The 26211-nt window shown below is 45.6% G+C and overlaps 1 protein-coding gene across 5 annotated transcripts in view; it reads left to right on the top strand.

The window, feature by feature from the left end:
* AKAP9 (A-kinase anchoring protein 9) overlaps positions 1 to 26211 on the top strand; it is a 1384828-nt gene that overhangs the window by 1195293 nt on the left and 163324 nt on the right. For all 5 annotated transcript variants that reach the window (XM_085631105.1, XM_085631108.1, XM_085631107.1 and 2 more), the window contains 2 exons: positions 7373 to 7561; positions 7719 to 7863. In XM_085631105.1, coding sequence (XP_085487231.1) covers positions 7373 to 7561; positions 7719 to 7863 — 334 coding nt within the window. The remainder of the gene's footprint in view (positions 1 to 7372; positions 7562 to 7718; positions 7864 to 26211) is intronic.

Here is a 26211-nt window from a genome sequence, read left to right as displayed (position 1 = left end):
CTTGCACAGAATAATGGTGATACAAGATGCACAACAGCATGATTTTATTTTTCCCCCCGAACTACACAGCCAGCGTCCAACAGCAATGTAACAGATGCAGAGCAATAAAGGGGCGCTGAGAACTCTACATTTGAAGTTTATGCTTAAGCTCCCCTGCAGAACTCAAGATTGTGGATGGCTCTGACACGTTATTTTCTCTGACCCAGCAGAGGCAAGAGAAGTGGTCGAAAAGGGTTCTGTGGACTAAAGCTCTCAACTGGTGTGGTCTTGTGGTTGGAATTGGTGTTGGCACAAAGAAACCCTAAATGTCTCACTATTTTGAAGCCTTCCGCTGTGCACGCAGTCACTGACCGACAGGAAGCATTAGAAAGGGTCCTGACATGGAGATCTGGTGTGCAGCCTGGTAGTGCAAAATATGAGAGTTCTAAGGGAGGAGTGAAAAGAGCGATAGATGAACCTTGGGCAGAACCGGACACTCATTGTATTCCGGTTACCCCCATGACTGCTGCTGATCTGGTTTGACTCTCTTCCCTCTATTACATTTGCTTGTATGGCTTGTACTCTTGAGTCTAAATGGTTGGAGTTGATTGGCTTGGGTTCGTTGTTTTTGCTGGCTGGGGTGCAGCGAATATGGCCTGTAAACAGAGGCGATCTGGATGGCATCTATTCAACTTTTTTCCTACTCTTGGTAAATACCCTTCTGAAGCACTGCCACACTGCCTGGGCATTACTGTCCCAAGCAGAAAGCAAAGGTTTGACTTTTTGAGTAGGCCTGCAGGTCTACATACCAGGTCGATGGGCAGGAGTTGTTTCCGATTTATTGGTTTTAACACCACAAGTTCACTTATATCAAATTGCAATCACTTAATGAGTCACTCCGTAGCTAATCATCCGCTACAAGTTGGCAGCACTCTACACTTTCATGCCCCCCTTTTTAGGTCGAGCCTGAAACAGCCCATGAACTTTCGCTTGTGAGACATTACTGTTTACAATAAATGGCTCGGAACCTACCAATTGCTTACCATTTGGTGGATTCAATGTTACTCTTCTTTGCAGTCTTCCTATTGGCCATCGTCACTTCCATTTCTTTGTGTGAAACATTCACCAAGCACAGGTTAATTCAATTTAATTAGTACCCATCCTTTGCTTGCGTTGTGATTTAGGTACTATTTCTTCTTCTCCCTTGCCCCGATCTGGTACTCCCTCCCGCCTCCCCCGCACCTCCCTTGTTTTGTTTTCCACATACCCTCCTTTTCCTGTTGTCCATTATTGTTGCTTCCTCCCTCATGTTGCTTACCCCTTAAGCTATATTGCAACACAGCACAGGCTGCTGTGTGATATGGCTTAAAAAAAGCGCTATGACGCGGTAATCACTGGCTGCTTCATAGCGCTTTTTTCCTTGTCTTTAAGCCACATTTCACAGCAGCTCGTGCTGCTGTGCATCATGTCTTAAAAACATTGACAAAACCAATAGATCTCGCTTAGCCCTTGCTGATGCTTGTCATATGACAGCTGACACTTAAAATATTCCGTCTTGGAATTTTATGGTATGGGAAACCTGATTAATAGGATTTATTACCATCTGCGTAGTCGAAATATAGACGTTGCCTAACTTCAGGAGGCTCATCTGTCTCTGGATGATGGGGCCAAATTACAAAATAGGTGAAGACGTCAGGTATTTTTACCTCTTTTCTGTCTTATGCCTGTGGTGCTTTGATTTGGGTTTGTCTTGGACTCCCTTATGTTATATACCGGGTGGACATTGATAAGGAGGGACGCTATGTGGTAATCAGTGGTGATATAGATGTCAACCCTTAACACTTGCCTCTGTTTATGCCCCCACAGTAGAGTGTTTCTTAGTTACAGTGCAGAACAACATCCCTTCCATTTTAGTTGGTGACTATAATTTTGTTTCCTCACTGGACCTGGATAGATCTCGTTCCCCCCTTGTCCTGGGGCACAGGAATATGGGTGGCAGCCTGGTTTATTTCTTGGGTTCGTCAGTGATCATTGGGGGCTCTTTGATATGTGGCACAAACACCACCCACAAGATAGGGAATTCACACATTATTCTCCCGTTTATAGCACTCACGACTGGATAGATGCCTTGATTCCACTGGCTTTGAGAGTGACCCACTATATTGAGCAGCAGTATCAGTCTGTAGCCAGTCATACAAATCATACTGCTAAATGTGAAATGGACTAGTGCTCGGCCCTACATACACCTATGGCAACTACAACCAAATGATTTATTAGATGCATCATTTCATGAGGAAGTTAAAATCCAGTTCATTAATTACATTGCCAAAAATATTAGGTCCACATAGTCTGTTGGGATTGAATGGGAGGCTTTAAGGAGTGTGCAGGCGGGACATGCATGACTACCTCTCATGGGGTATGGGCAGCATTAGCTAGAGATGATGTGAGGCTTGAAACGGAACTTCTCCAGTTAAAAATAACAAAATTGCAATAATTAGCTATACTTAACTCTGAATCTGTTGAAGCTGGTCACTAACTAGCTTGTCTCCTATGGGATAAAAATCCCCACTGTCCTATCATGGCCATCCACTGCCTGTCTAAGAGCCTAATATATACTCAACATCACATTAATGAACCATTATGCAACCATTACTCTGTTATTCCGATCCTATACTAAAGCTATTAATCTGGAGATAAGACTTCTTGAAACACTTAGCTGTGATTACCTTGACCGAACAACAAGCCAACTCAATTGACTGGTCTCCTATAGAGGCTGAAATATGCATGGCAGTCAAAGAAATAGCTCACAGCAATGTTCCCAGTGCGAACGGTTTTCTGTCAGAATTGTCCAAGACATACAGGGCCCTACTTGCATTTTTGTATATGTGGAGGCCTTCAGAAAAGGTTAACTACGAGTCACCACGAATACCATTACTGAATTGTGATTTGTATTCTCTACATATATCCTTGTACTGTCCATTATCAATCCTGAACATAGACTACAAAGTGTTGAGCAAAATCCTTGCAAATCACCTCCTTCCGTGATTACACAGATTGGTCCATTCAGACCAGTCTGGGTTTATTTCCCATAGGGGCATCACCACAAATGTCAGGAGATTGTTCATAGGGGCATCACCACAAATGTCGGGAGATTGTTCCAGGTTTTGGTAGTTCCTGGCGCAGATGGGAGTATTCCTCTGGTGGTGGCGATTGACGTACAGAAAGCCTTACGACTGTCTTAAATGGAACTTCATGGTGGCTGTGCTGATTAGAATGGACTTAGACATGTGCTCTTAAAGTTGATTCGTTTACTCAACACAAGTCTTTTTTCTAGGGTAAGAACAGGTCGCTATATCTCCAAACAATTTGTAGTGGAATGAGGCACCAGGTAAGGGTACCCACTGTCTCCTATCCTTTTTACTTTGGCCATGGAGTCGCTGGTTGCGGTCTACAGGCAAGCAGCCGTTGAAAGAGTTAGATCCTGCATATCCTATAACTATACACAGAGGCTATCCTTTGTTACATCCATGATGCAGTGACCGTTTTCCCCATCTGTCTCTACAGTTTTTACAGAAGTTTAGGGCTTTAACAGGACTTCATATTAATAACTCTAAATCTTGAATCTTCCCATTGAGGCCCCACAATGCAACTGACCTTAGTTGGCTTCCTCTGTTGCCACCACTGTGAGCTGGGCTTGTTTAGGTATCTAGGTGTAAGGATATTCCACTGCAGCACAGATGTAATTGAAGGGAATTTATATAAAGCATAGGTGAACCCAAGGGTGCGGAGGGAATTTGGTTACAGCACTCGCTGTCAATAATCGGCAGAATGGCCATCTTGAAGATGATCAACCTTCCCCAATTTGTTTACAACAATCCTTCTCCAACTGCCTGCCTAATTGTTCTAATATTCCTAAATCTTGACTCCCTTGTTCAGGATTTCCTGTGGAATGGGAAACAACATAAAAATAACTCTCGCCAGCCTCCAGTGTCCTACAAACAAAGAGGTATTTGCAGTCCCACAGTCTGAACATTATTACTTGGCTACTCATTTACAATGGGTGTATCACTGGTTGTTGATACCAGCGCCGGAAGAGGTTGGGTGCTGCTTAGTGGGAAACCTGTACTTCAGGCGGATCTAGCTCTGGAATGCAATGGATTACAGGTTGATCCCCTTTTAAAGGTGGCGAGTCACTGCTGGAGCAAAGTACTTCATAGGACGGCCACTCCAACTACACTCTCACCCAGCCTGTTGTTGTGACATATTCACATCTTCGGTATTTGCTTTTGCGCTCTAATAAGCAAGTGTGATGGGAGACAGGTGTCTCAAAACTGGGCGACCTGTTTACAGATCAAGGATACCATACATTTGAAACCCTACAGTAGTACTCCTCTATCCCCTCTGGGCAGTTTCTGAATGTCTTTATAGTGATAAACACCCTAGAAAGCATCTGGCAGTCACGCGGCTATGTGCGCCACTTACACTAATGACATGTTTCCATATTTCTGGACTGAAAAGAACCCGTAGATCGACCTTCATATCACTTTATCAGACAAACAATGAAATCCAGTATTAGCCTACCCCAACTTAGTTTCTAAGAATTACTTATTCAAAGTCATCCAACATAATCTCACTCATCATTCTTACTTAACCCTTTAGGCTTACACAAGATGTTCCCTGAGAGCTTGTCCCACTGTCCTAGATGTCATTTCCCAGGGACTGGTATTCTACATGTGGATTTTTGTCTCATATTGAATCTATTGCCCTTGTGATAATTTATGTAAATATGGTCCTTAAAATGTTTCTACTTGGTCTGAGGTCCCGCACCAATAAAAGCAACTAATGCTATTCCTTGCTTTGATCCTTGAAAAGAGTCCCATTGTGCAAAATTGGAAACATTCTACTACCTCCAGTTCTCCAGATACCTGGAGAACCCCTGATGCATTAGAAGACATTGTATCCTGGTATAATCTGTTTTTGGCTTATGCAGAGGTTTTTAAGAATGGTAATTGCGCACCACAAAATAAGCTCTCCTTGCTCAAACATTGCTCAAACATTGTTTGAGAGTCACTGGCCTTAAAGAATTTAAAAGCGTAACTCCTTTAGAAACAGAAGATAACCAGAGTTTGAATATGTTTGAAGTGGCTTTCAAACATTTATGGTTATGTTATGGCAAAAGAAATAATATGGTAAAGGAAGGATCTATATTTTATCCAAGAAATCAACTTGACAATGGAAGCATTGAGTATTTTGTTTCTGCACTTAAGTCACTTGCTGTTCTTGTGATTTTATGTCACATTATGATCAAGTACTAAGGGATCAAATCCTTATGAAGACTACTAAAAAGGTCCAGGAGAGTCTTTGAGCTGACCCTCATATCACTTAGAATGTGGCCATAAGCTTTCCAAAAGGGCATACATTTTGTAAATAAAAAGACTGATGTCGACAGGAGTGATTGTGTTAATAAAAATAAGTATTTACGTTACTGGTTATAGATGTGGTAAACCTTATCTTTTGGGAAATAACAACAATTGCCCCGCTGATAAAAGTTGCAACAGGTGTAAAGGAAGGTTCAGTTTGCTTAAAATGTGTCTTAACTTGATAAAGTGAATCTAGTTATTGAGCCTCTTGAGAAATCTGTGTAAAAGGATTTTAACCCTTATGTTGTGCTCAGTAAATGTAGTAAGAACATGAAAAGTAGAAGGCTAATTGAATTAAATGGCAACAAAATTGAAGTGCTTTTAGACTCATGCATTGAGCATCCTCTTCTGCCGTGCAGTTGTACAATCCTATTGCAAAGGAGGACTCACTGCCTCACGGAATCTGCATCATATTTCATTATAATCTGTTGTTTAAACCCTGCATACTTTTCTAGTTTCTCTGAGAAAACATTTGGATAGTAATCGTTGATATGATTCACAAGTACAGTACTGTCAATTTCCAATTCTGAAACTGGTTCTTCTTTGTTGATAATATATATCAAATGATCAGATCTTGATGCTCAATGTTTCTTCTTCATCAGGGCAATTCTTGACATAGTAGCATTCAAAGTATTTTGTCATCTGCGGTGAGTACAGGATATTCAGAGTATGATTACGTTGTTTCGGGATCAGTTCTAGGTTTTGGTGAGAAAGGCTCTGCAGTGGACCCTCTGATCTCATTGGGCCCTGCATCAGGGTTGCCTCTCCCAACTCTATTCATATCCAAAATTTACATGTAGAGGTCCTTTCACAGCTCTTATACCCAATGCAGATTGCAGCTGACAACCAAATTTAGGGAACAATTCCACAACAGACTTCTCTTCATGCCAACTAGTGACTTATTACTTTTTACAACAGTTCAGGCAAAAAGTATAGAGCACAGCAGCATTTTGCTTTCTGCCAGACCGTTGTTTTCCCTCATCCAGGGAGTCTGATCTGGGCAGGTCCCTTATCAGGCAGGTCGAACAGACACACCTGTCTTCTCCTGACCTGAAGATCCCAAGACTGCTGCAGTGCCCAGAGTCACACAAGTGCTCTGTTGCTCACCTGCCTCATGTTCCTCCGACCTCCTCAGACCACACCAGCTGCTATCTTGCCATCACTCTGCCATCAAGGGATCTCAGGTCTGTTGCTCCTTTGCACATCATTTCTCTACCCAGACACCTCCATCTGGGTCTATGCTGTGTCCAGTGTTGGCAGGGATTGGTGAATTCTAACTTGTCTTTACTTTATTTGCAGGATGAGCTATAGTTGGATGGCCAATGGGGGACTGAGGTGCAGTACATGTTACTCCATGAGCTGTTGGTCAAATCCCCACCCCGTCCTCCACCCTAATGTTAATGGTTAACATGAACCAAGTTTTACAAAGTGTCTTTAAACTCTATAGAGAGACAGTGAAAACATAAAACTTTTTTCTGAGTATTTATTATGTTTAGTATTATTTACAAAAAACCAACTCGCATTAGATTTTTTTAGGTGTTAAATGATGCTGTGTATAATAGTACAGTCAGTAGAACTTCCAGAAAACAGATCTAGTAAACGAAATTACATCTCAACCCCCTAGTAAAAGGCCAGGAATATTATCCTTCTAGCTTTCAATACTGTCTTTTCCATCATAATTGGCACATAATATTACCATAGCAGTTTATTATCATTGATAAGAAAATACAAATGGAATTAAAATTTGTGATGAATCAAGGCTCGCCACTCAAGAAATATCCTTAGAGTGAATAAAATAGCACTTTCATTATTTTACCTTGGACAATAGAACCTTGATTAGACTTTTATTCAATTGCACAGTCTCCTGTGTGACTCAGAAATTTGTCTAAGTACTATTTTAGATTTATATGAATCTATTTCATTTATGTTTATATAATAATATATTTCTTAAATTCATTTTATATCCCTTTTAGACTGATGAGAGCTCTGACCTGGCTGAAAAAATTCCAGACTGGCGAGGTGAACTGCTGTGTGCTATTCAAGATGTCTTCCTAAAGGAACATGATGTTCTAGTAGCAGCATTTCGAACACAGTTGGCAGCAGTGGGCACTACTGACACAGCCATGCTGGTGAATCAGTTAGAGCAAAGATTACAAGAGCAGGTAGGGAAAAGAGAAACTAGCTCATGTTCAGTCAATATTTTCATCAAATATACAGCAGTTATCTGGAAACGCACGTTGAAAAAGTCTTTAATTACCAACTGAGACTTAATTGAAAATGGTATTTGGATGTTACACATTACATTTGATTTGCTTGCAGGGGATGGAACATATTAATGCAATGGACTGTATTAACAATGCTGATCGAAGAAGTTTGTTGCTAGAAATTCAGTCTCTTCGTGTTCAAAAAAGTGGCATACAAATGGATCCCAAAAATAAAACACAGATAGATGCAAAAACACAAGGTATGTACTTGTATTTGTGAATATTTATGTTGCAAGAATCACTGTGTTTTTCACTTTATCTATTTCATTTCTGAGTTATTTTGTTATAGTCTGCAGAAACAAAGTGATGTAGGTGAGGCACTTCATTATAAAAATCAAGTTTTCTAATAGGTTTTATGGGACTATACTTGAGCCTAAGAACTTAAAGGTACAATTTAACAAAAAGGTGTCTATAATTAAAAATATGTTTCACAAGTGTAGAATCAGAAGGAAAAAAGGACAAAAAGAGTGAAAACCCCATTGACTATGACTTTTAAGTAGACGATACTGGGGTAACAGTAAATTTGCAGTTGAGTTTACCATTTCCATGCAGTAAATTCACCCCATTACCATTCATTTAAGTGGGGTCCTACACTTGTGCCTGTACATTGTGTTCATTTGTACTTTTGTTCTCCCTTTTTCCCCTCCCGGTTGTTGCATAATGGGCTATTTTATTTTATCACAATATTTCCCCTAGCAATTTACTGTTTATTGCCCCCCTTCGAAAAAGCATGAGGAATCCTCCTGTATACAGCTGATCTGTAAACTCACTGTTGCACCTGAGGGAACCAGGGTAGATCATTTATTATCATAAGTTTTTTTTGGTTGTCGTTTAAGTGGTCTGTTAATTTATGAAGCAATGCTGTGATATACAACAGTTTCAATATATATTCATATGTCAATATTCAGATGGTAAAAAAGGAGATAAATACCTTGGAATGGCAAATTACAGTATGGGACCAATTTTTCTGGTTGTGGTTGTAAAATCATATGGAATTCCCAATTTGGTGGGGTTTAACACATATATTTACCACTTGCTCTGAACATGGGTGGGTTGGGAGGTGATTGAGAAAAAGATAATTTCTGGCAGGGTGGACCATTCTATGCTTTCCATCCCTCCTATCTGTCTCAGAAAAAACAAGGAAAGAGGCTTGGCTGCTACTGTAGCCAAAGTTGCCTGCAAATTTTCTGACCTGTTGTTTTCCCACTCCTGGCTAAATTTGCCAACATGGAGCAGAATTCCAATTTGGAGCAGAATTCCATTTGTTAATTCCACTCTGCCTGAGGGCTTTTGTGTCATGCAAATAAGGGGCGTACCTGCAGAGCCATTTATCAGAGTGTTTGCACCCCATATGAGCTGGTCTGAAAGCTCAGTAAGGAAAGTGTAATTAGAAGAATATTAAAGCATATTGCCAAAGCAATGTGAAAAGTTGCCCTAGACTTGTTGCTCAGTGTCTCCTTTAACCTCTTGCTGTAATGAACGTGTTTGGCACATCCTCAGCACTGTTTCTCAGGTGCTAAGGCTCTGTCCTTCACATCCTGGCAGTGGAGGCAGGAAATCGATTCCTTCTTTTGATTTTCAGGTCGGGCTGCTTGGAAAAGATCTACCCAAGCTGCACAAGATTGTTTGTCTATTTTGTAGCAATGATCGAAGCATTGACATCATTACAGCAAAAGTAAAATGAGCCGATTGGCTCATTTCACATTCACCTACGCCAGTGCTCGGGGGCATAGCTTAGTCTCCGAGTATATCATGAGTACTAGTAGACTATAGAACTCACCTGGGAGGAAGGGATCCTGGCACTGATACAGAGGGCTGCGCTGGCTGTGTCTGAGGTCTAGCTAAAGAGCCAAGCCTACAGTTTGTGGAATTCAAGTACTGATGAGGCAGTTCTGATGTGTAGGGGGGGTTGTTTCAACCTTTATGAGCTGGGCTTGAGAACGCTCGACCGCTAGCTCTCGTTTTGCATATGTAGGGGGATATTTAATCAAGAGGCTGTCTGAGCAGAGGCTTCTGGTCGGGTTGTGGAATTTTATGCGTCTTTTGAGGTATTAGTGGCCTAGATTATTCAGTACTTTATATGTGTATGCAAATTGTTTGACGAGTGCCATGTATGTGAACGGGGAGCTATTGGAGGTCTCTGAGGTGTGGTGTGTTATGTGTGCTGGGTGGGAGCCTGAGTGTGAGTCTGGCTGCAGCGTTTTGTATGGTCCAAAGTCTTCTGGTCAGTTGGGCGGTAATGCTGTTTGTGTGTGTGTGTGTGTGTGTGTGTGTGTGTTTTCAGTGGTGGCCGCTAGTTAACGGGGGAGGGGAAGGGCAGTGAGAGGGGTAAATAGAAATAAATTAAAAACCACCCACCTAAAGGCAGGTGGCCCCTCTCGGTCTCCTTCGGCTCCTCGTCGACTCCAGGAACAGGAAGCAGAAAGTACACAGGCTCCCAGACTCCCCTAGCCAATCATAACACTGCCTTACAGCAGCATTGGGATTGTTCTGAGCACCGTGTTTCAGTGCTCAGAGAGGGATTGGGAGGCTGTGCATGTCCTCCAGCCAGGATGTGCAATACAGCCGGTGGAGAAAATGCAAAATGCGCAGGACTTTTTGGCCGGCCCAAGACGGCCGGCCAAACTGTCATGCGCAATTAGGGTGTGCTTACCACTCCTCTCTTTGGCCCCTGCTCTGGCCAACCCAGCCCAGCCCTGCACCTACGAAGAAACAGAAAAATAAAATGATAAATAACATTTTTATTATCATTTTATTTTTCCTTTTTAAACTGCTCGCAGAGCGGTGGGCCGACACTCCTCTGCCTTAGCGGAGGAGTCCCTGCTGTGTGTTTTGTAGTCCACTAGGCTGGTGATAAGGGCCTGAGCGGATGTTGATCGGGAGCCATCTGAACACTTTTTGGAAGATCTTGAGGGTGTAGAAGAAGAAGGAGGCGACTGTGTTGACTTGGCTGGTCATCGCAAGTCAGTGGGTCAGCACTGCTTGTAAGTTCATAGCTTAGGTGGCAGGGTGTTGGCCCGTGATTTTCTGGCCTCCATCTGGAATTCCATAGCAAGATGTGTTTGCTGCAGAGTACTATGTTCGTTTTGTTTTTAAGTTTCAGACAGTTGTTCTTCATCCAACTGGTTATTTCCGATATGCAGGAGGTGAAGTCTTTCTGTGTACTGGGTGTTTGGTTGGAAAAGGAAAGGATGAGCTAGGAGTCGTCAGTATAAGAGATGATGTAGATTCCATGGGTCTGGATGATAACAAGAGGTGTCATGTAGGCATTGATGAGCGTGGGGCTGAGATAAGATCCTTGAGGTAATTTGCAGATGAGGTTGATGGCGGTCGAGATGTAGGGAGCCAGGCTGACCGACTGGGTGAGACCAAGGAGCAAATCCAGCAGAGGGTCGATGGACTAGGTGAAGGGGGTGGACTTGTCAACTGAGATGTTGTTGAGGTTAGTGAAGATGGGGTCCAGTAGATATTCAGTGGCCCTCCATTCGCTGTTTAAATCCAAGTGTGGTTAGGTCTTCCAGGAAGTTTTTAGAATGGGGCTGTGAGGTCCTCCAGATGGTAGTTGAGGTTGCTGAGGAGAAATAAGGAGCTGGACTTGACCACCAGAGAGACACTGAAGTCTGCAACATTGTTTCCCAAGGTCTAGGAGGTGGTAGATGAGGGCACCCCTCAGGATGTAGTTGTGAGTGATGTGTAGTTTAAAAGCAAGGTGTTCCATGCTGTCGCTGGTGTTTGCCAATGTGGTGGAGCAGTGGCTTTACTCTTTAAGGATGATGGCTAGTCCTCCTCTGGATCTGTGGCTCTATACTGTTGTACAATTTTGTATATGGAAGGGATCGTAGTAGTGATGTTGAGGGGCCAATGTCAGGGTGAGCCAGTTTTCATTCAGGTGTGCGATCGTGCAAGAGGTCCCAGACTTCAGTGGTCTGCCTGGTGAGCAAGCGGTGTTAAAGAGGAAGCAGGGTAGGGAGGGCTGAGAGCTGTGGGTGGGGCACATGTGGAGTGTGTGGTCGTACGAGACAGGAGATCGGGGGTGTGGGTGGTGGGAGTTCAGGTAAAATGCCAGTTGGCACAGGAGAGCACACCTTAGGTGTTGGCCTGACTGCAGCTCTGAAAAGAGCGTCCTGGGTTCAGGGCATGGAGGGCGGCAGCAGAGTAGCGTCTGGGGGGTACGGTGGGTAGGTGAAGGCCAGGGGTGGGAGAGCCTGAGGGGTGCTGGGCATGGGCAGGGCGTGGACAGGTGCAGATGGGCTTTGGTATGCCTGCCACCATTAGGAAGGCGCCGGGTGGGGAGGATATCCAAAGGGCGGTGAATGGAACTGGATTGAGCTGCCGAACATGCAGATGTGAATGTAGCACAGGGAAAAAGGCAGGAAAGGATGCAGAAGGAATGCATAGATCAGGAAAATCAAAAAGACTGAAGCAGCAGTACATCAAGAAGGTGAAAAAATAGAGAAAAAGGCAAACGGAGGTACAGAGGGTGGAGGAAATAAGTGAAGGTGTCTGAGAAGTGAGCAGGAGTGAGTGTGCAAGGCGGGGAAACAAATGGGCAAAGAGACGCAAAGGAAAGAGTGGGAAGAAACCGGTCACAGAGCAAGATAAAAACAGATAGTGAGAGCAAAGAGTGGGATGAAAGTGGTCACAGAGAAAAACAAAAGCAGAGTGTGAGTGAGTGAGTAAGAGTGTGAGGCTGGGAGCCTCGGACAGAGTTTGAGCTGAGTCCTCAAGGGCCAGGCCGGGTTGTAGGACCAGGCACATGTAAGTGGTCAGTATCAGTAGTAGTGAACACGACCTTTTTACGCTCTGTCACTGGAGTGAGGCCTACAGGCACACCCACCTTTTTATAAAGCTCCCCTGTTATGTACTTAACTCACCCCTGCTCTACATCAGGTAGATGTGTAGTGCTGCGCAGTGCAGAAGTAGTGACTGCGCTAGATGTATGTTTGCCTGGGAAGGGTGAAGTGCAGGATAGAGCAGTACTGTGTAGTACATGTGAGATTAGGGTATGTTCTGAGTGTATGTATGCCTGCGAGGAAATAGATGACATGAGATTTGCAGTGCTGTGCAGTGTGTGCACAATGAAAGTATGTGCTGCGTGTACGTGTGTGTGTGTGCTGGCAGTGTTTGTTTTCATATAGTACACCTTGGTACAGTATAGAAAAGCTTCAGTGCTGAACAGTGCAAACACACAATGTGTGTACTGAATGTATGTGTGCTTGTAATGGTGCAATGCACGGAGGCAACAGTGCTGGACAATACATGTGTTGTCATTGTCTACTTAGTAAGTATGCCTGCATTAGTACATTACTTGGAGGTTTCTGGGTTCCATTTTGAGAAGCCCAAGCCTTGCTGGTGGTGACATGAAGAGTAGAGGTATCCTCCCTGACAGATTTGTGTGTTGCTGCTTTCCTGTGAGCTGGGTGGGGCACACAGTGGAGGAAAGGAGGAAGATGCTCCCTTTACACTTCAAAATGTTGCTCTTTGATTCAGTGATAGATTACAAGGAAGGGAGAGGCCTGCACACATCCCAGGAAGGGATGGGGCTTATAAGGGAATCTTAATCAGGAGCCTGGGATAAACCTTTTGATGTAGATATCATTGTGACTGACAACCAGGTGTAAACTCTGGCCTCTACTGAATTGTGGTGTGGTTCAATCGGCTTCGGAGTCTTGCCTGCTGTGACAAACATCTTTTTGGGGAGGAAGGAAGAAAAGGAGAAGTGACACTTCGAAACACACTTCAAAAGAAGCCGTACCCCAACATAAAACTTTGAAGACTCGGACCCTAAATCACATTTGGTATCTGGAAAAGGACTATAAGGAGAGGTTGAGACCCCACATTTGTCAACTTCCAATCAGCTAATTGGCTGTGTAACCAAGATTTGGGCAAATGCCAACTCGTCTCCCTGCTGTGTGAGCGGACATTACCCAGGAAAACCTAGACCACCTATCCTGGAGTACCAGTGCTTGCCTGTTTACCAAGACCAGTGTGCCCTGTGAGGAAGAGGAGAGCGTTGGAGGGAGCGAGGTGTAGTGGAGAGCCCTGCTGAGAGGACTCCCTGAGCAAGGTGTTAGGGAACGGCTGTGCACAGATCTGGTCTTTGCCCGTGTACAGTGTTGGTTCAATGACCCACATATGCAGGGAGAGGGCCACCATGGACTGAGCCCTTTGTTAAGCACTGTGCGGGTCTTGCTAAGCCTGTATCATCGTGCTGTGGTGACCCCGTATGTCAGGAGGGGCCACCTGTACATTTGCTGCTGGGTGAGCATTGAGACTCTTAACCACCATGGTGGAGGCGTTTACATTGGAGGAGTCTGCTCCAGCTTTACTAAGTACCTCTGCAAGGCCGTTGCCTGAGGAAAAGACAGACTGCTTTTGGCGGGTCAAGCCCACACAGCAAGTGAACTGCCCCTGACTGATCCCGAGACTGTACTGTGGACTACGCTGCACCCTCTCTGGGCTCCAGTCGAAGCTGAAGAAAGGAGTATCCATATCGTAATAAATAGAATAAAAAGTTGTTGATTTTGCTGGGCTTCTAGGTCGTGTTTGGTGGTGTTTTCAGTCCTGTCAGCAGGAGCCACAACATTTGTTGATGCAACTCTGCTTATTCCTGGAAGCTGGAAACAGCAAAGCAAACCTTTAGGAGGTGCCATTTTTAGGGGAAAGAAACGTACCTCAATGCACACCCCTATAAAGAGGCTGAAAAAAAACCTTAGAAAAGCCTCCCCAAGTACCTCATCACGTGTGACCACGGATCCCTCAGGAGCATGCTAAATGCCTGGCTTATTTTTCTGAATTTGCTGCGTCCTAATCTTCATGCCAGAATGTACCTGGCTTTTTTTCCATATTCATGTAACCGGATGTTCCTAGCCAGCCACTGATCCTGCACTTTTTGTTCTAATCTTGCTCTAAGCATTGCATTTTTGAAGAACAGCACTAATGATGTTGTGTGCCTGTTGCTGCTCTGGGTTAATTAGCTGACTTTACAGTTCCCTAATCTCTCTGTGAAGTGTTATTCCTTTCTGCCTTTTCTTTTTGGTGTTATTTATAGCCCAATTGGTAATCATACCTCTCAAAATGGCCTTATAGGAATCCCAGACCACGTCGATTGACTCACTACTTAGGTTTTCCTCTAAAAAGAGCAGAGTATGTGACTGCAGGAGCGGAGACAGAGAAGGTTGCTTGATTCACCTCTTCTCCATTGTCCATCTCTTGCTAATCCCAAGGTCCAATCCAATAACCACTAATGAGTTAGCTGAGAAATCACTCACTTTTAATTCACAATCGCCCCATGTAGAATTTCACTTGGTTCCACTGGTGTGTATATTGAGACACACTTGAATCGGCTGAGACTAGCTGAAAGATTCATAGAGGGTTCCCTAGGGGCGTTTATCACAGGATGGGAAGCACTTTAAGGAAAAAAGTACAAAGATAGTTGTCCTCTTTGTGAGAAGTTGGCCTGATATATGATGTCACTAGTTCTAGTGTACACCTTGTATCAGTCCAAACAACCCTTATGGTGATTGGTTGTAAAGTCAACCTTATAGACCAGCTATCCTAGTGGTAGCATGGACAAGAGCAGTCTTAGGCTAAACTCTGTATGGCATGTGAAGCCAGCTGTTATACCATTATAATCCCTTGAATACCAAATGAAAGGACACCACACCAGATATATATAAAATTAGAATGTATTTATTCTAACATATACCCTCCGCACTCTTTATGAGTTCAGAGGTCTAAGCACAACAATTTCTTAAGTAGCATACGTTAAGTTACACAGGAAAAATACAGTTAGGCCCAGGGGCCACGCAAACCATATACTAAGAAAGTGGTATAAGTACCACGTCACGAACAGGGAGTAAGCCTAGGGCCTAGGGAATCGCTGGGGCTACACTACCCTACCAATAGTTAGGAAGTGGGAGGCCCACGGGAAGCGTGTGCAGTGTGGAAACACACACGGGGTTACATTAAAGTCAAAGGGAATGTAGCAATTAGAAATAGGAAGAATAAGGACACTTCCGAAGTAACTAGGAGGAAGCAACTAAAGACTTAGACACTTGGATAGTCAATATCCACTGGAGCACCGGAGTACTCGCGTTACCTCACCCACAGGAGACGGGTGCATAGGTGTGAAGATGTGTCGGGTGTCGTCGCTGGATCCTATGGATGCCTGAAGAACAGATGCTGGCAGGCGGCCAGGAGGAAGATGTCCGGTGGATCCAAGGGTGGATCTTGAAGGAAGAACACTTGCAAGCAGAGGGGACAAAGTCTGGGTCACTAGCCAGTGACCGTGTGGAACCAGGAAGGAACCAGGCGATGTCGTGCAGAACACAGGTGATGTCTTGAAGCTTGTCTCTGCAGCTGCGTGGACCAGGAGGTGTCGAGGACGACCAGAACCAGGGTACGAGCTGTCCCACGAAGGATCTTGCTGCTGGCAGAGTCAACGTCCCGATTGGAGTCAACAAGCCTTGGCAAAGGCAACCCACGCGGAAATGGATATTCGCTTCAGGTGCAGACCAGGAAGGTCTGAGGTGCTTCTCTTTCACAGGGAAGCAAGGGCCAGTTTGGAGGAGCCAAACCAGCGGTGAAAAGTTAAGGGTTCGTCGTCACTGAGGCTACTAGCCAACGGGCAAGCAACCGGACAGACGCAGAAGGGCCCCATGCAGACCTCGTGGAGTGTGGAGGGCTGATCTTCGGTGCAGATGGTGCTCGGGGTTGGGGCTTCTCAATCCCCAGAGCACAACTTCGAGGATGCCTCAGAAGCTGCGCTGGAAGCTACTCGCCAATTTTCCTAGGTAGCCGGTCCCACGTCTCTCGTCGCCTCCACGGATCTCAGCTTGGCTGTGGATGTGGATCAGGGTCAGAGAAGTCTGGAGGCCAAGGCGCTGGTCGGGCTCTGCAGTCGGTTCCTCGTAGAACTTGGGCAAAGCAAACGGCAGGTCGCTTGTTGGTGCCTGTTTGCACAGGGTGGCCACTCCTTGGCCACAAGGGAGATTCTTCAGTCTTCTTGTCGAAGGTCCAGAGTTTCGTGTCTAGTTTCAATTCAGGATAATCCAAAGTCCTAGGGACTCAGCTCCCACTCTTATACTAATCTGGGGGGCTGGGTTACCTGCTAGGTCCCTCCTATGGGTGGGACCAGGGAGGGGGGTGGTTACACCCCCTTCCCTTTGTCCAGTTTCGCGCCAGGACTGGGCTGGAGTGCCCCAGCACCGGTTTGAACCGGACTATGCATGGGACACCTTGTGTGCCCCAGGCAGTGTCTCGTTTCTTTCATCCCTCCCTGCCCAATACACTAAGCCCTGTCTAGGGTGGTGCTAGCACCTCCCAAGGCAGGAAACCTATTGTCCAAGCCTCCCTAGCTGGAAGGACTCCCAGCAGCAGGAGGTCAGACTTGTGTCTGTGGCAGCAGCATCCATTTTGTGATGCTGGGGCTCTGGTTAACTTTAACCGGGTAGTAGGTCTTCAACATGTCTTCTCCCTCTAGAAGGGGGGAATACTATCCTCATCGCCAGAAATGGTGTGGGGGATAGTGTTCCAAAGTGTTAGACACCTTACACGACATGTTGTGATAAAGCCAAACCATAGTTACCATAACCGCGAGGATTATAAGGCACTTTAAGAGTATATGGTAGGCGATATCATAGAACAGCTATAAGGACATGGTTCCGAAAGCTGCAGACAGGCTCAGCTCATGCTAGAGCACCATCTCACATGTTACCAAGCACTCTGCCTTCAGGATTGTTAAGGCCTGCCATAGGAGTGACTGAAAGGTTACCCATGTATCTATATATAAGGTAGGTATAGGAATACTATACCTAAGCAAGGGGTGCTTACACGACCTTGCTCCAGCTGAGTGATCAGCCAGTTGTGTCATGATGGGAGGCCAGCCAGGGGTGGCATAATACATGCTGCAGCCCCTGGTAGGCCTAGGGTGCACCCATGCCCTGGGTACCTAAGGTACACTGTACAGGGCCCTATAGGGTGATCCTTACCAATTGGGTTATGTACCTAAAGTACATAGTATGAATTTAGAGAGAGAACAGCTGGGCTGTGGTTCTGATTAGCAGGCCCACAGCCACATCTAAGTCGTTGCAGACAGTGGTTGAGAGTCAATATTGGATCCTAGCAGGGCCTAATTTGTGAAACAAAGAGTGGCAGTGCCTGAATCTTTGCTCTCAAGCTGGTGGCCGGTGCAATTAAACATTGTGCACCATATACCAAGGCTTTAATCTTTAATCCACTACCAGACACTCCCTGCCCCTTTTTGTCTTTCTTACAGCTTTCTGTTTATGAAGGTTTTGCTGTCTTTTTCTTCCTCCATCTGTCCGATCTGTGTGTCTTTCTCTCTCTTGTACTTGGTAAATATATGATATGGAGAAATAAGTGTTGGGTCTCAAAACTAATCACCGGTGCCCCCACCGGCAACCACGGGCTCAAAGTAAGCACTGGATCCAAAACGTAATTTGTACCTTACAGATAGGGTGCAATAAAGGAGTCAATATTAACATTCAATTGGAGGTTGATTCAAATGGCAGATGAATAATTGTGCAGATCCATTTAGATCAGCTTCGCTACTCGTGTTGGAATCTTGATGATCCATCTTCTATTACGCAATTATTTGTAAAGTTGTTTAATTATAACACTGCTATTATTTAGGTGAGTGATTCTATTACCTTATTAAACTGTATATTAGACTGATCCACACCTCGATTCCCACTGCAACTCACCTACGTCTGCTGGTTGCCTAAAATCATAATACAAAATGTAGGGCTGGTGGATGTCTGGAGAGCAACAAATGAACAAAAGAGATCATATTCGATTCATAGCAAAAAATAAGGGCACAGCTCTAGGATTGAAGTTTGGTTGGTGGACAAGGGGATTCTGTGGCAGGTACTAAGTGTATTTATTATATGAACCATCCCTTCTCTCATATCACTCATTATTGTTTATTGCATTGGATCTTGTAGTTACTCCAAGAATTGTACTTCTTAAAACTGCGCAGAAAATGTCACTTCTCTTCCAGGGGGTACTCATCAATAGTCATAAGCACTGAATAGTCCCGCCCACGTGTGGGGACCCCGGAGCAATAACAAATTCTATGCATATACATATATATATGTATATACACACACACACATATATCCACATAAATAGGTAATATGCATATATATACATATGCAGCCTAAAAACATATTACTAGGCTCAAATATGCCACAATTGCATTGTAAATCTTATACATTTGAAATAATAAAGAGACATAAATCATGATATTTTCATGATGCAGAGAAAGAAAACTGCTTTCAGTTTGTTTTGAAAACACAGCCTTTATTTTCAAAGGTAAAAATGCAAGATCATAGAGGCAGATTAGCCTAGAGAGGCTGCATATAGAACAGATGGAAAAAACTGGCACAGTGCCTTTAAGACCTCCAGGAACCCCCAGGCTCCCATCATGCACCACAGGTGACAGGTCAGTTCTTTTTTTCTGGCTCCTTCTGTGAGGATCCTGGAGCATTGAGCTAGTCAGCTAGTGGATTTTTCTCACTAATTGTTGTTCTAAAGTGAATTTTTTGTTTTTCATTCGACGTCTTTAGTACCTGCGGTACTACCTTTTTTTTTCTTTCTGAGTTTGGTCAATTTTTTCCTGTCAAAATTCCGGCCTTATTTATTTAGTGCCTGGCCTGTGGAAAAAAGATGGCTAAATCAGACCCGCACTCGGTCTGTGTTACTTGTCTACCTTCATCTCACAGACCAGAAGAGTGCTACCACTGTAAAAATGTTTCAAGAAGAACCCTTGGACAAAGGGAGAAAATCAAACTGCATGCTATGCAGGAGAGAGGAAAGGAGTCAGCAAGTGGTCGTGAAGAACATCTCTCGAAGAAGCCCTCTTCTCAAAAAAGTTTGGAGCACAAAGACAAGGGTCAGAAATGGAAACACCGGTCCCGTACACCTTCGGGGGGACAGATCGGCGTCGAAAGTACCCTTGTGCTCTCCTTCAGCGTTGAAGTCGACGTCGAGGCACCATTCGCCAGAGAAGCGAACAACTTCAGGTACGAAGTCCCATCACAGGCCGACTTCGACACCATCTCGTAGGCGGTCCAGTCCTGGCTCGCCTACGACTGCGGGAGGCAGTCGCTCGATGTTGACTTTTCAATGTCGACAGAACAGCCCGCTTCCGAGAGGACCTGTGGCGACATCGAAGACACCGCTGACATCGAGAGTGCCCCAAGCATCGACATCGAGCCGGACACCGAGAAGCTCGACGCCAGTAAGACTCGTTCATTCTCCAACTGAGCGTCATAGCAGGCGATCGCCCTCCAGGAGGTTGAAGTCGCCTCCGATGCACTCGACGTCGAAGCATCCGTCACCGAGAAGGTCGACGTCGAAGCATCCGTCACCGAAAAAGGTCAACGTCGAAGCATCCGTCACCGAGAAGGTCAACGTTGAAGCATCCGTCACCGAAAAGGTCGACGTCGAAGCATCCGTCACCGAGAAGGTCGACGTTGAAGCTTCCGTCACCGAGAAGGTCGACGGCGAGACCACACGGATCACCCTCAGGGCATAGACGGTCACCACGGAGAACATCACGGTCCAGATCGACGTCGAGGAAGTCGCAGTCCAGTCACGGGTCTCCTCCTGCCAAGAGACCTAGGGCGATGTTGAGGGACAAATCGACCCCTTAGGATGTCCAGGTGGTAACCTCCAGGAGAGTTTCTTCTTCCCCAGATCTCCGGATAGTACAAGTCACTCCTGAAACCTCGCCAACGGCTGCAGCTCCTTCAACTATATCTCTCCAAGATGGCTGGGTGAGCATAAGAGAGTGGAAGATTCAGAGAATTTCCTGGCTGGATCATACTCCTAGCAGGTCAAGGTCTCCGATCATACAATCCGTTCATTCGTCTGTGGGGCACGAGAGGCGTGCCACGCCTCAAAGGTCGCCAACTTCGAGAAGGCGTAGATCAAGATCGCCTAGGAGTCGGTCTTCAAGAACTCGCCACCGCTCTCCTAGAAGGTGGCGTCGGTGGGAGCAGCTCCATCGCGGATCATCAAGAAGCACAAGGCTCCTGAGCAGGACCCACTCTTTCTGAGAACTGACCCTCCTCCTGACTCGGTCATCGTATCAGCAGCACGGAAGAACCAGACAGGGGCAGCATCATCTGCGGTACCACCAGATAAAGATAGTAAGGCCATCCACTCCATCGGCAAGAGGATGTGTACTACATCAGCATCCTTTATGAAAGTGGCCAGCGCCTCAGCTTCACTGGGCCGTTTTGACCGTTCTCTGTGGGACTCTCTGTCATGCTTCACAGAGAAGCTCCAGAAGGAAGACAGGCAGGACTTCCAGGAGAGCCTTCAGGAGGGACGTCTGGTGGCCAATCAGGTCATCAGTGCTGCAGCGGATGCCTCTGATCTCACTGCCCATGGATATTCACTTGGGATCTGTGCCCGCTGCTCTTCCTGGCTGAGACTGACGGGTTTGAAGCCAGAGGCTCAACATCGGATCCTTAATCTCCCCTTCAATGGTACACCGCTCTTCGGCGCTCACGCTGATGACGAAATGTCGAAAATGAAGACCGAACTAGACACTGTGAAGGTGGTTGGTCTGGAAAAGAGGAAAGACTTCAGACGACACTATCGTCCCTATGACGGACGACAATACCACCAGAGGGTTCAACCCCCTCAGTGGTCTTACCAACAACATCGGGGAAGATCCCAGTCAAACCAGCGTCGTCCTGGTAGAGGACGAGGAGGAATCTCCAGACAATCCACACCTGCTGCCAAGCAACAACAGAACCAATGAGTGCTTGCTTCGCCTAGCTCCGTTACCCACTCCGGTGGGGGAAGTATCCGTTTTTATTTGGAAGAGTGGACCAAAATCACACTAGACAAGTGGGTGCTCAATATTGTGAGGAATGGGTACTCCATCAGGTTCAAGTCCCCGCCACCTTCTATTCGTCCTCGAAAAACTGTCATCCATCACATAAATCTTCTGAGAGAAGAGGTTTCCGCTCTACTCCTAAAGGAGGCCATCGAGGAGGTCCAATGGCATCAACGTCGATGGGGAATCTATTTCTGATACTTCTTGGTCCCAAAAAAAGGTCCAAACAAGGAGTTCAGGCCTATACTAGATCTCAGGCTTTTCAACAAGTTCGTTCTGAGAGAGAGGTTCAGAATGCTGGCGTTACATCAAATAATCCCGCACTTAGATCAAGGGGATTGGATGTGCTCTATAGATCTTCCAGATGCCTATTTCCACATCCCAGTCTCTCGAAGGCATCGGAAGTTTCTAAGGCTTCAGATTAAATCAGACCACTTCCAGTTCACGGTGCCTCCTTTCGGGCTGAAGTCGGCTCCTCGCACATTCTTGAAGTGCATGGCAGTAGTAGCTGCGTTCTTAAGGAGGAAACAAATCTTCGTCTACCCTTACCTAGACGATTGGCTTCTCAAGAGTGCGTCTCCAACTCTTCTGCAGAAACACCTCGCTTGCTGCATTCAGTTTCTGCAACAGTTGGGTCTGCACGTCACTTTAAAAAAATCCATTCTCCATCCAACTCAGAGGATACATTACCTGGGCGCAACTTTGGATACAGTAAACGCAAGAGCGTATCCTTCGGAGGAGAGACTATCATCCCTTCTCCACAAGTGTCAGACCCTCCTGAAGATACCTCATCCCACGGCCAGGCAGGTTTAATCTCTACTGGGTTTGATGGCCTCGTGCATTTTTCTAGTCCTAAACGCCAGACTTCACATGAGACCTCTGCAGCAGACTTTGGAGGATCAATGGTCTCAAATCTCCAATCGCTGAAAGGACACTATAACCCTGCCTCTGTCTGTCCGGCTCTCCATCAGATGGTGGATGTGACGGACTCATCTTCTGATAGGAGTCCCCTTTCAAGAGCAACTGCCCAGGAAGACTCTGGTGATGGATGCTTCCATTCAGGGATGGGGTGCTCATGTGGGGTCCCTAAAGATCCAAGGAATGTGGTCGGAGAGAGAACAGCTATACCACATAAACATGATGGAGCTCAGAGCGGTGCATCTGGCTCTTAAGGTGTTTTTTCCCTCAATCAAATCGACTGCTCTGCTTGTTCAGACGGACAATACAACAACGATTTATTACCTGAGCAAGCAGGGGGGCACCAAGTCCAGACCCCCTGTCTCTGGAAGCGCAGGCGATTTGGATGTGGCTTCTAGCACGAGACATGAAGATCTCTGCAATTCACTTACAAGGCGTCCTCAACGTCCAAGCGGACGGCCGAAGCAGGCATTTCGCAGAAGCACACAACTGAGTGCTAAAACAAGAAGCCGTGCAAGACATTTTTCACAGCTGGGGAACACCAGACATAGATCTCTTTGCGGATGCAGAAAACTCACAATTCCGCATCTTTGCCTCCAGATACCCGCAACCAGGCTCCAAGGGGAATGCTCTGTTGATAGACTGGTCAGAGACATTACTCTATGCCTTTCCACCAGTCCCCCTCATTCCCCTGGTGATCAGGAAGCTGTACGAATCCGAGACAGAGATGATCCTGGTTGCTCCAGAGTGGCCTCACCAATGGTGGTACCCGGACCTCCTTCATTTGTCCAAAGTACCAAACAGGAGGTTACCATGTCATCCGGATCTGCTGACCAAGGCGGGCGGCAAGGTGTTCCATTCCAACCTGCCGTCCCTGAGGTTAGCAGCATGACTCCTGAGTTCATCCAATATGGACATTTAGGTCTCTCTCAAGACTGCATGCAGATCTTGAAGGAAGCACGGAGGCCTTTACGAGAAAGTCTTATGCTTTTAAGTGGAAGCGTTTTTATATGTGGTGTACTGCTGAGGGTCATGACCCTATTCGAGGTCAGGAACAGGTACTGTTACCCTACTTACTGTATTTGGCCAAAGCAGGTTTGCAATATTCCTCCATAAAGGTTCACCTGGCAGCGATAACAGCATATAGAAAGTCCCCCACTCTGGCTTCTTTCTTTCAGATGCCAGTTGTTAAGGACTTCCTGGAGGGTCTAAAAAAGGTCTACCCACCAGTTAGGTCTCCATCTCCTTCCTGGGAGCTTAATGTGGTCCTCTCTAAGTTAATGGGTCCCTCATTCGAACCTATCCACAAAGCCTCCCTGCAACATCTTTCATGGAAGACTGCATTTCTCGTGGCAATCACATCTGCTCGCAGGGTGAGCAAAATACAAACCTTGTGCTCTTCAGAGCCTTATCTCGTTTTTCATGCGAACAGAGTGGTGCTTCAAACTCACCCGATGTTCCTTCCTAAGGTGGTCTCCGAGTTTCACATCAACCAGTCAATCACTCTTCCTACTTTCTTTGCGAACCCTGTTACTCCTGCTGAGAGAGCTTTGCACTCTCTAGATCTGAAAAGAGTGTTACAATTTTATCTAGATAAAACAAAGAGTGTACGGAAGGCGGACAGGCTGTTTGTTAATTATGGTCCATTGAACACTGGTTTTCCTGCCTCTAAAAGGTCCATTGCTAGATGGATAGTGTCATGTATCATGTTATCCTATCAGCTGGCACACAAATAGCTCCCGGGCAAGCCGAGAGCTCATTCTACAAGGGGAAAAGCCGTTACTATAGCGATGCTTAGTAATGTACCTATTCAGGAAATATATAAAGCGGCCACATGGCGTTCGGTGCACACTTTCGCACGCCATTATTGCCTTGATTCTGACACTCAAGCTGATGCTAGGTTTGGACAAGCATCCTTGAGAAACTTGTTTGGGTAATATGTTTTGTTAGCAGGTTATAATATGCTGGTATGCGTCCGCAGGGGATGGGCTTGCTACTCTATTCAGTACTTTTGACTATTGATGAGTATCCCCTGGAAGAGAAGGATAAATTACTTACCTGTAATCCTAGTTCTTTTCCAGGGGTATACTCATCAAAGTCATAAGCAACTCTCGCTCCTCCCCGGACGAATACCATAGCCATAAATATGTATCTGTTACCCATGCTGTGCTTACACTGTTATACGCCGTCCAAAAAGAACTGACCTAACTGTCACCTGTGGTGCATGATGGGAGCCTGGGGGTTTCTGCAAGTCTTAAAGGCACGGCACCAGTTTTTTCCAACTGTTGTATATGCAGCCTCTCTAGGCTAACCTGCCTCTATGATCTTGCCTTTTTACCATTGAAAATAAAGGCTGTGCGTTCAAAGCAAACTGAAAGCAGTTTTCTTTTCTCTGTATCATGAAAATATCATGATTTATGTTTCTTTATTATTTCAAATGTAAAAGATTTAAAATGCAATTGTGGCATATTTGAGCCTAGTAATATGTTTTTAGGCTGCATATGTATATATATATATATATATATATATATATATGCATATTACCTATATATGTGGATATATGTATATATATATATATATGTAGGTATATGCATATAATTTGCTATTGCTCCGGGATCCCCGCACGTGGGCGGGACTATTCAGTGTTTATGACTTTGATGAGTATATCCCTGGAAGAGAACTAGGATTACAGGTAAGTTACTTATCCTATTGTTATGTTATGTTATGTTATGTTATGTTATGTTATGTTATGTTAATGGTTTTTGTACCGCGCACAGCTGCCCCAGCAAAGGGGCGTCCTGGCGCCCAGAAAGGTAAACACAACTTCACAAAATGCAGCAGAGTCAGTTGATTTTATTAAAGAGAAACGTTTTGATGACACATCTGAACCTGGTTAAATCTTCCAAAGCACGGATGTCATTAGGGAGAGCGTTCCAAAGCTTAGCGGCTACTACTCGGAAGGAGCGGCCTCCAATCCTGCTCAGCAAAAAGCGAGGGACAACAGCTAGATTCTGGCCCATCGATCTCAAAGAGCGAGAGGGGACATATGGAGTCAGAAGGTTCATGAGAATAGGTGGAGCCAAGCCTTTCAAAATTTTAAAGGCCAGGCAAAGCACCTTAAACTCAATCCGCCGAGCAACAGGCAACCAATGGAGTGTTTGCAATGCTCCGGACACTGAGCAACGTTTGGGCAGCCCAAATATCGCTCTTGCGGCGGCATTCTGCACTCGTTGTAGTCGCAGAAGTTCAGCCTTGTTCGTGCCTGCCAGCAGAGCACTGGCATAATCTATCCTGGATAGTACCGAGGCCTGGACCACAAGCTGTCTAGTACTGGCATCGAAGAATTTAAGCACCGGCCTGATGCTCCTAATAATGCCAAAACAAGAGGCAGCCACCTTCTTAGTCTGGCAAGTGAAACTAAGTAAAGGGTCCAGCCAGACCCCGAGATTTTTTAACTCCATAGCAGGAGAGGGGATCATTCCTAACTCGGGGGGCCACCAGCTGTCATTCCAACGTCCAGGTTGCTTCCCAAACACCATCACCTCTGTCTTCTTAGTGTTCAATTGGAGACAATTCTGGTTCATCCAATTGGCCACCGAGCGCAGCCCCTCACAAAAGTTGAGGGCGTCCATGGCTGAGTCCCCACTTAGTGTGACCGCCAGCTGCGTATCATCCGCATAGGACACCATTGTCATGCCCCAGCCTTTGACTACTGCAGCCAGCGGCCTCACGTAAAGATTGAAGAGAGTGGGGC

The sequence above is a fragment of the Triturus cristatus genome, chromosome 10, assembly GCF_964204655.1.
Source record: "Triturus cristatus chromosome 10, aTriCri1.1, whole genome shotgun sequence".
Lineage (NCBI taxonomy): Eukaryota > Metazoa > Chordata > Amphibia > Caudata > Salamandridae > Triturus > Triturus cristatus.
This window is presented reverse-complemented; position numbering and strand designations above follow the sequence as displayed.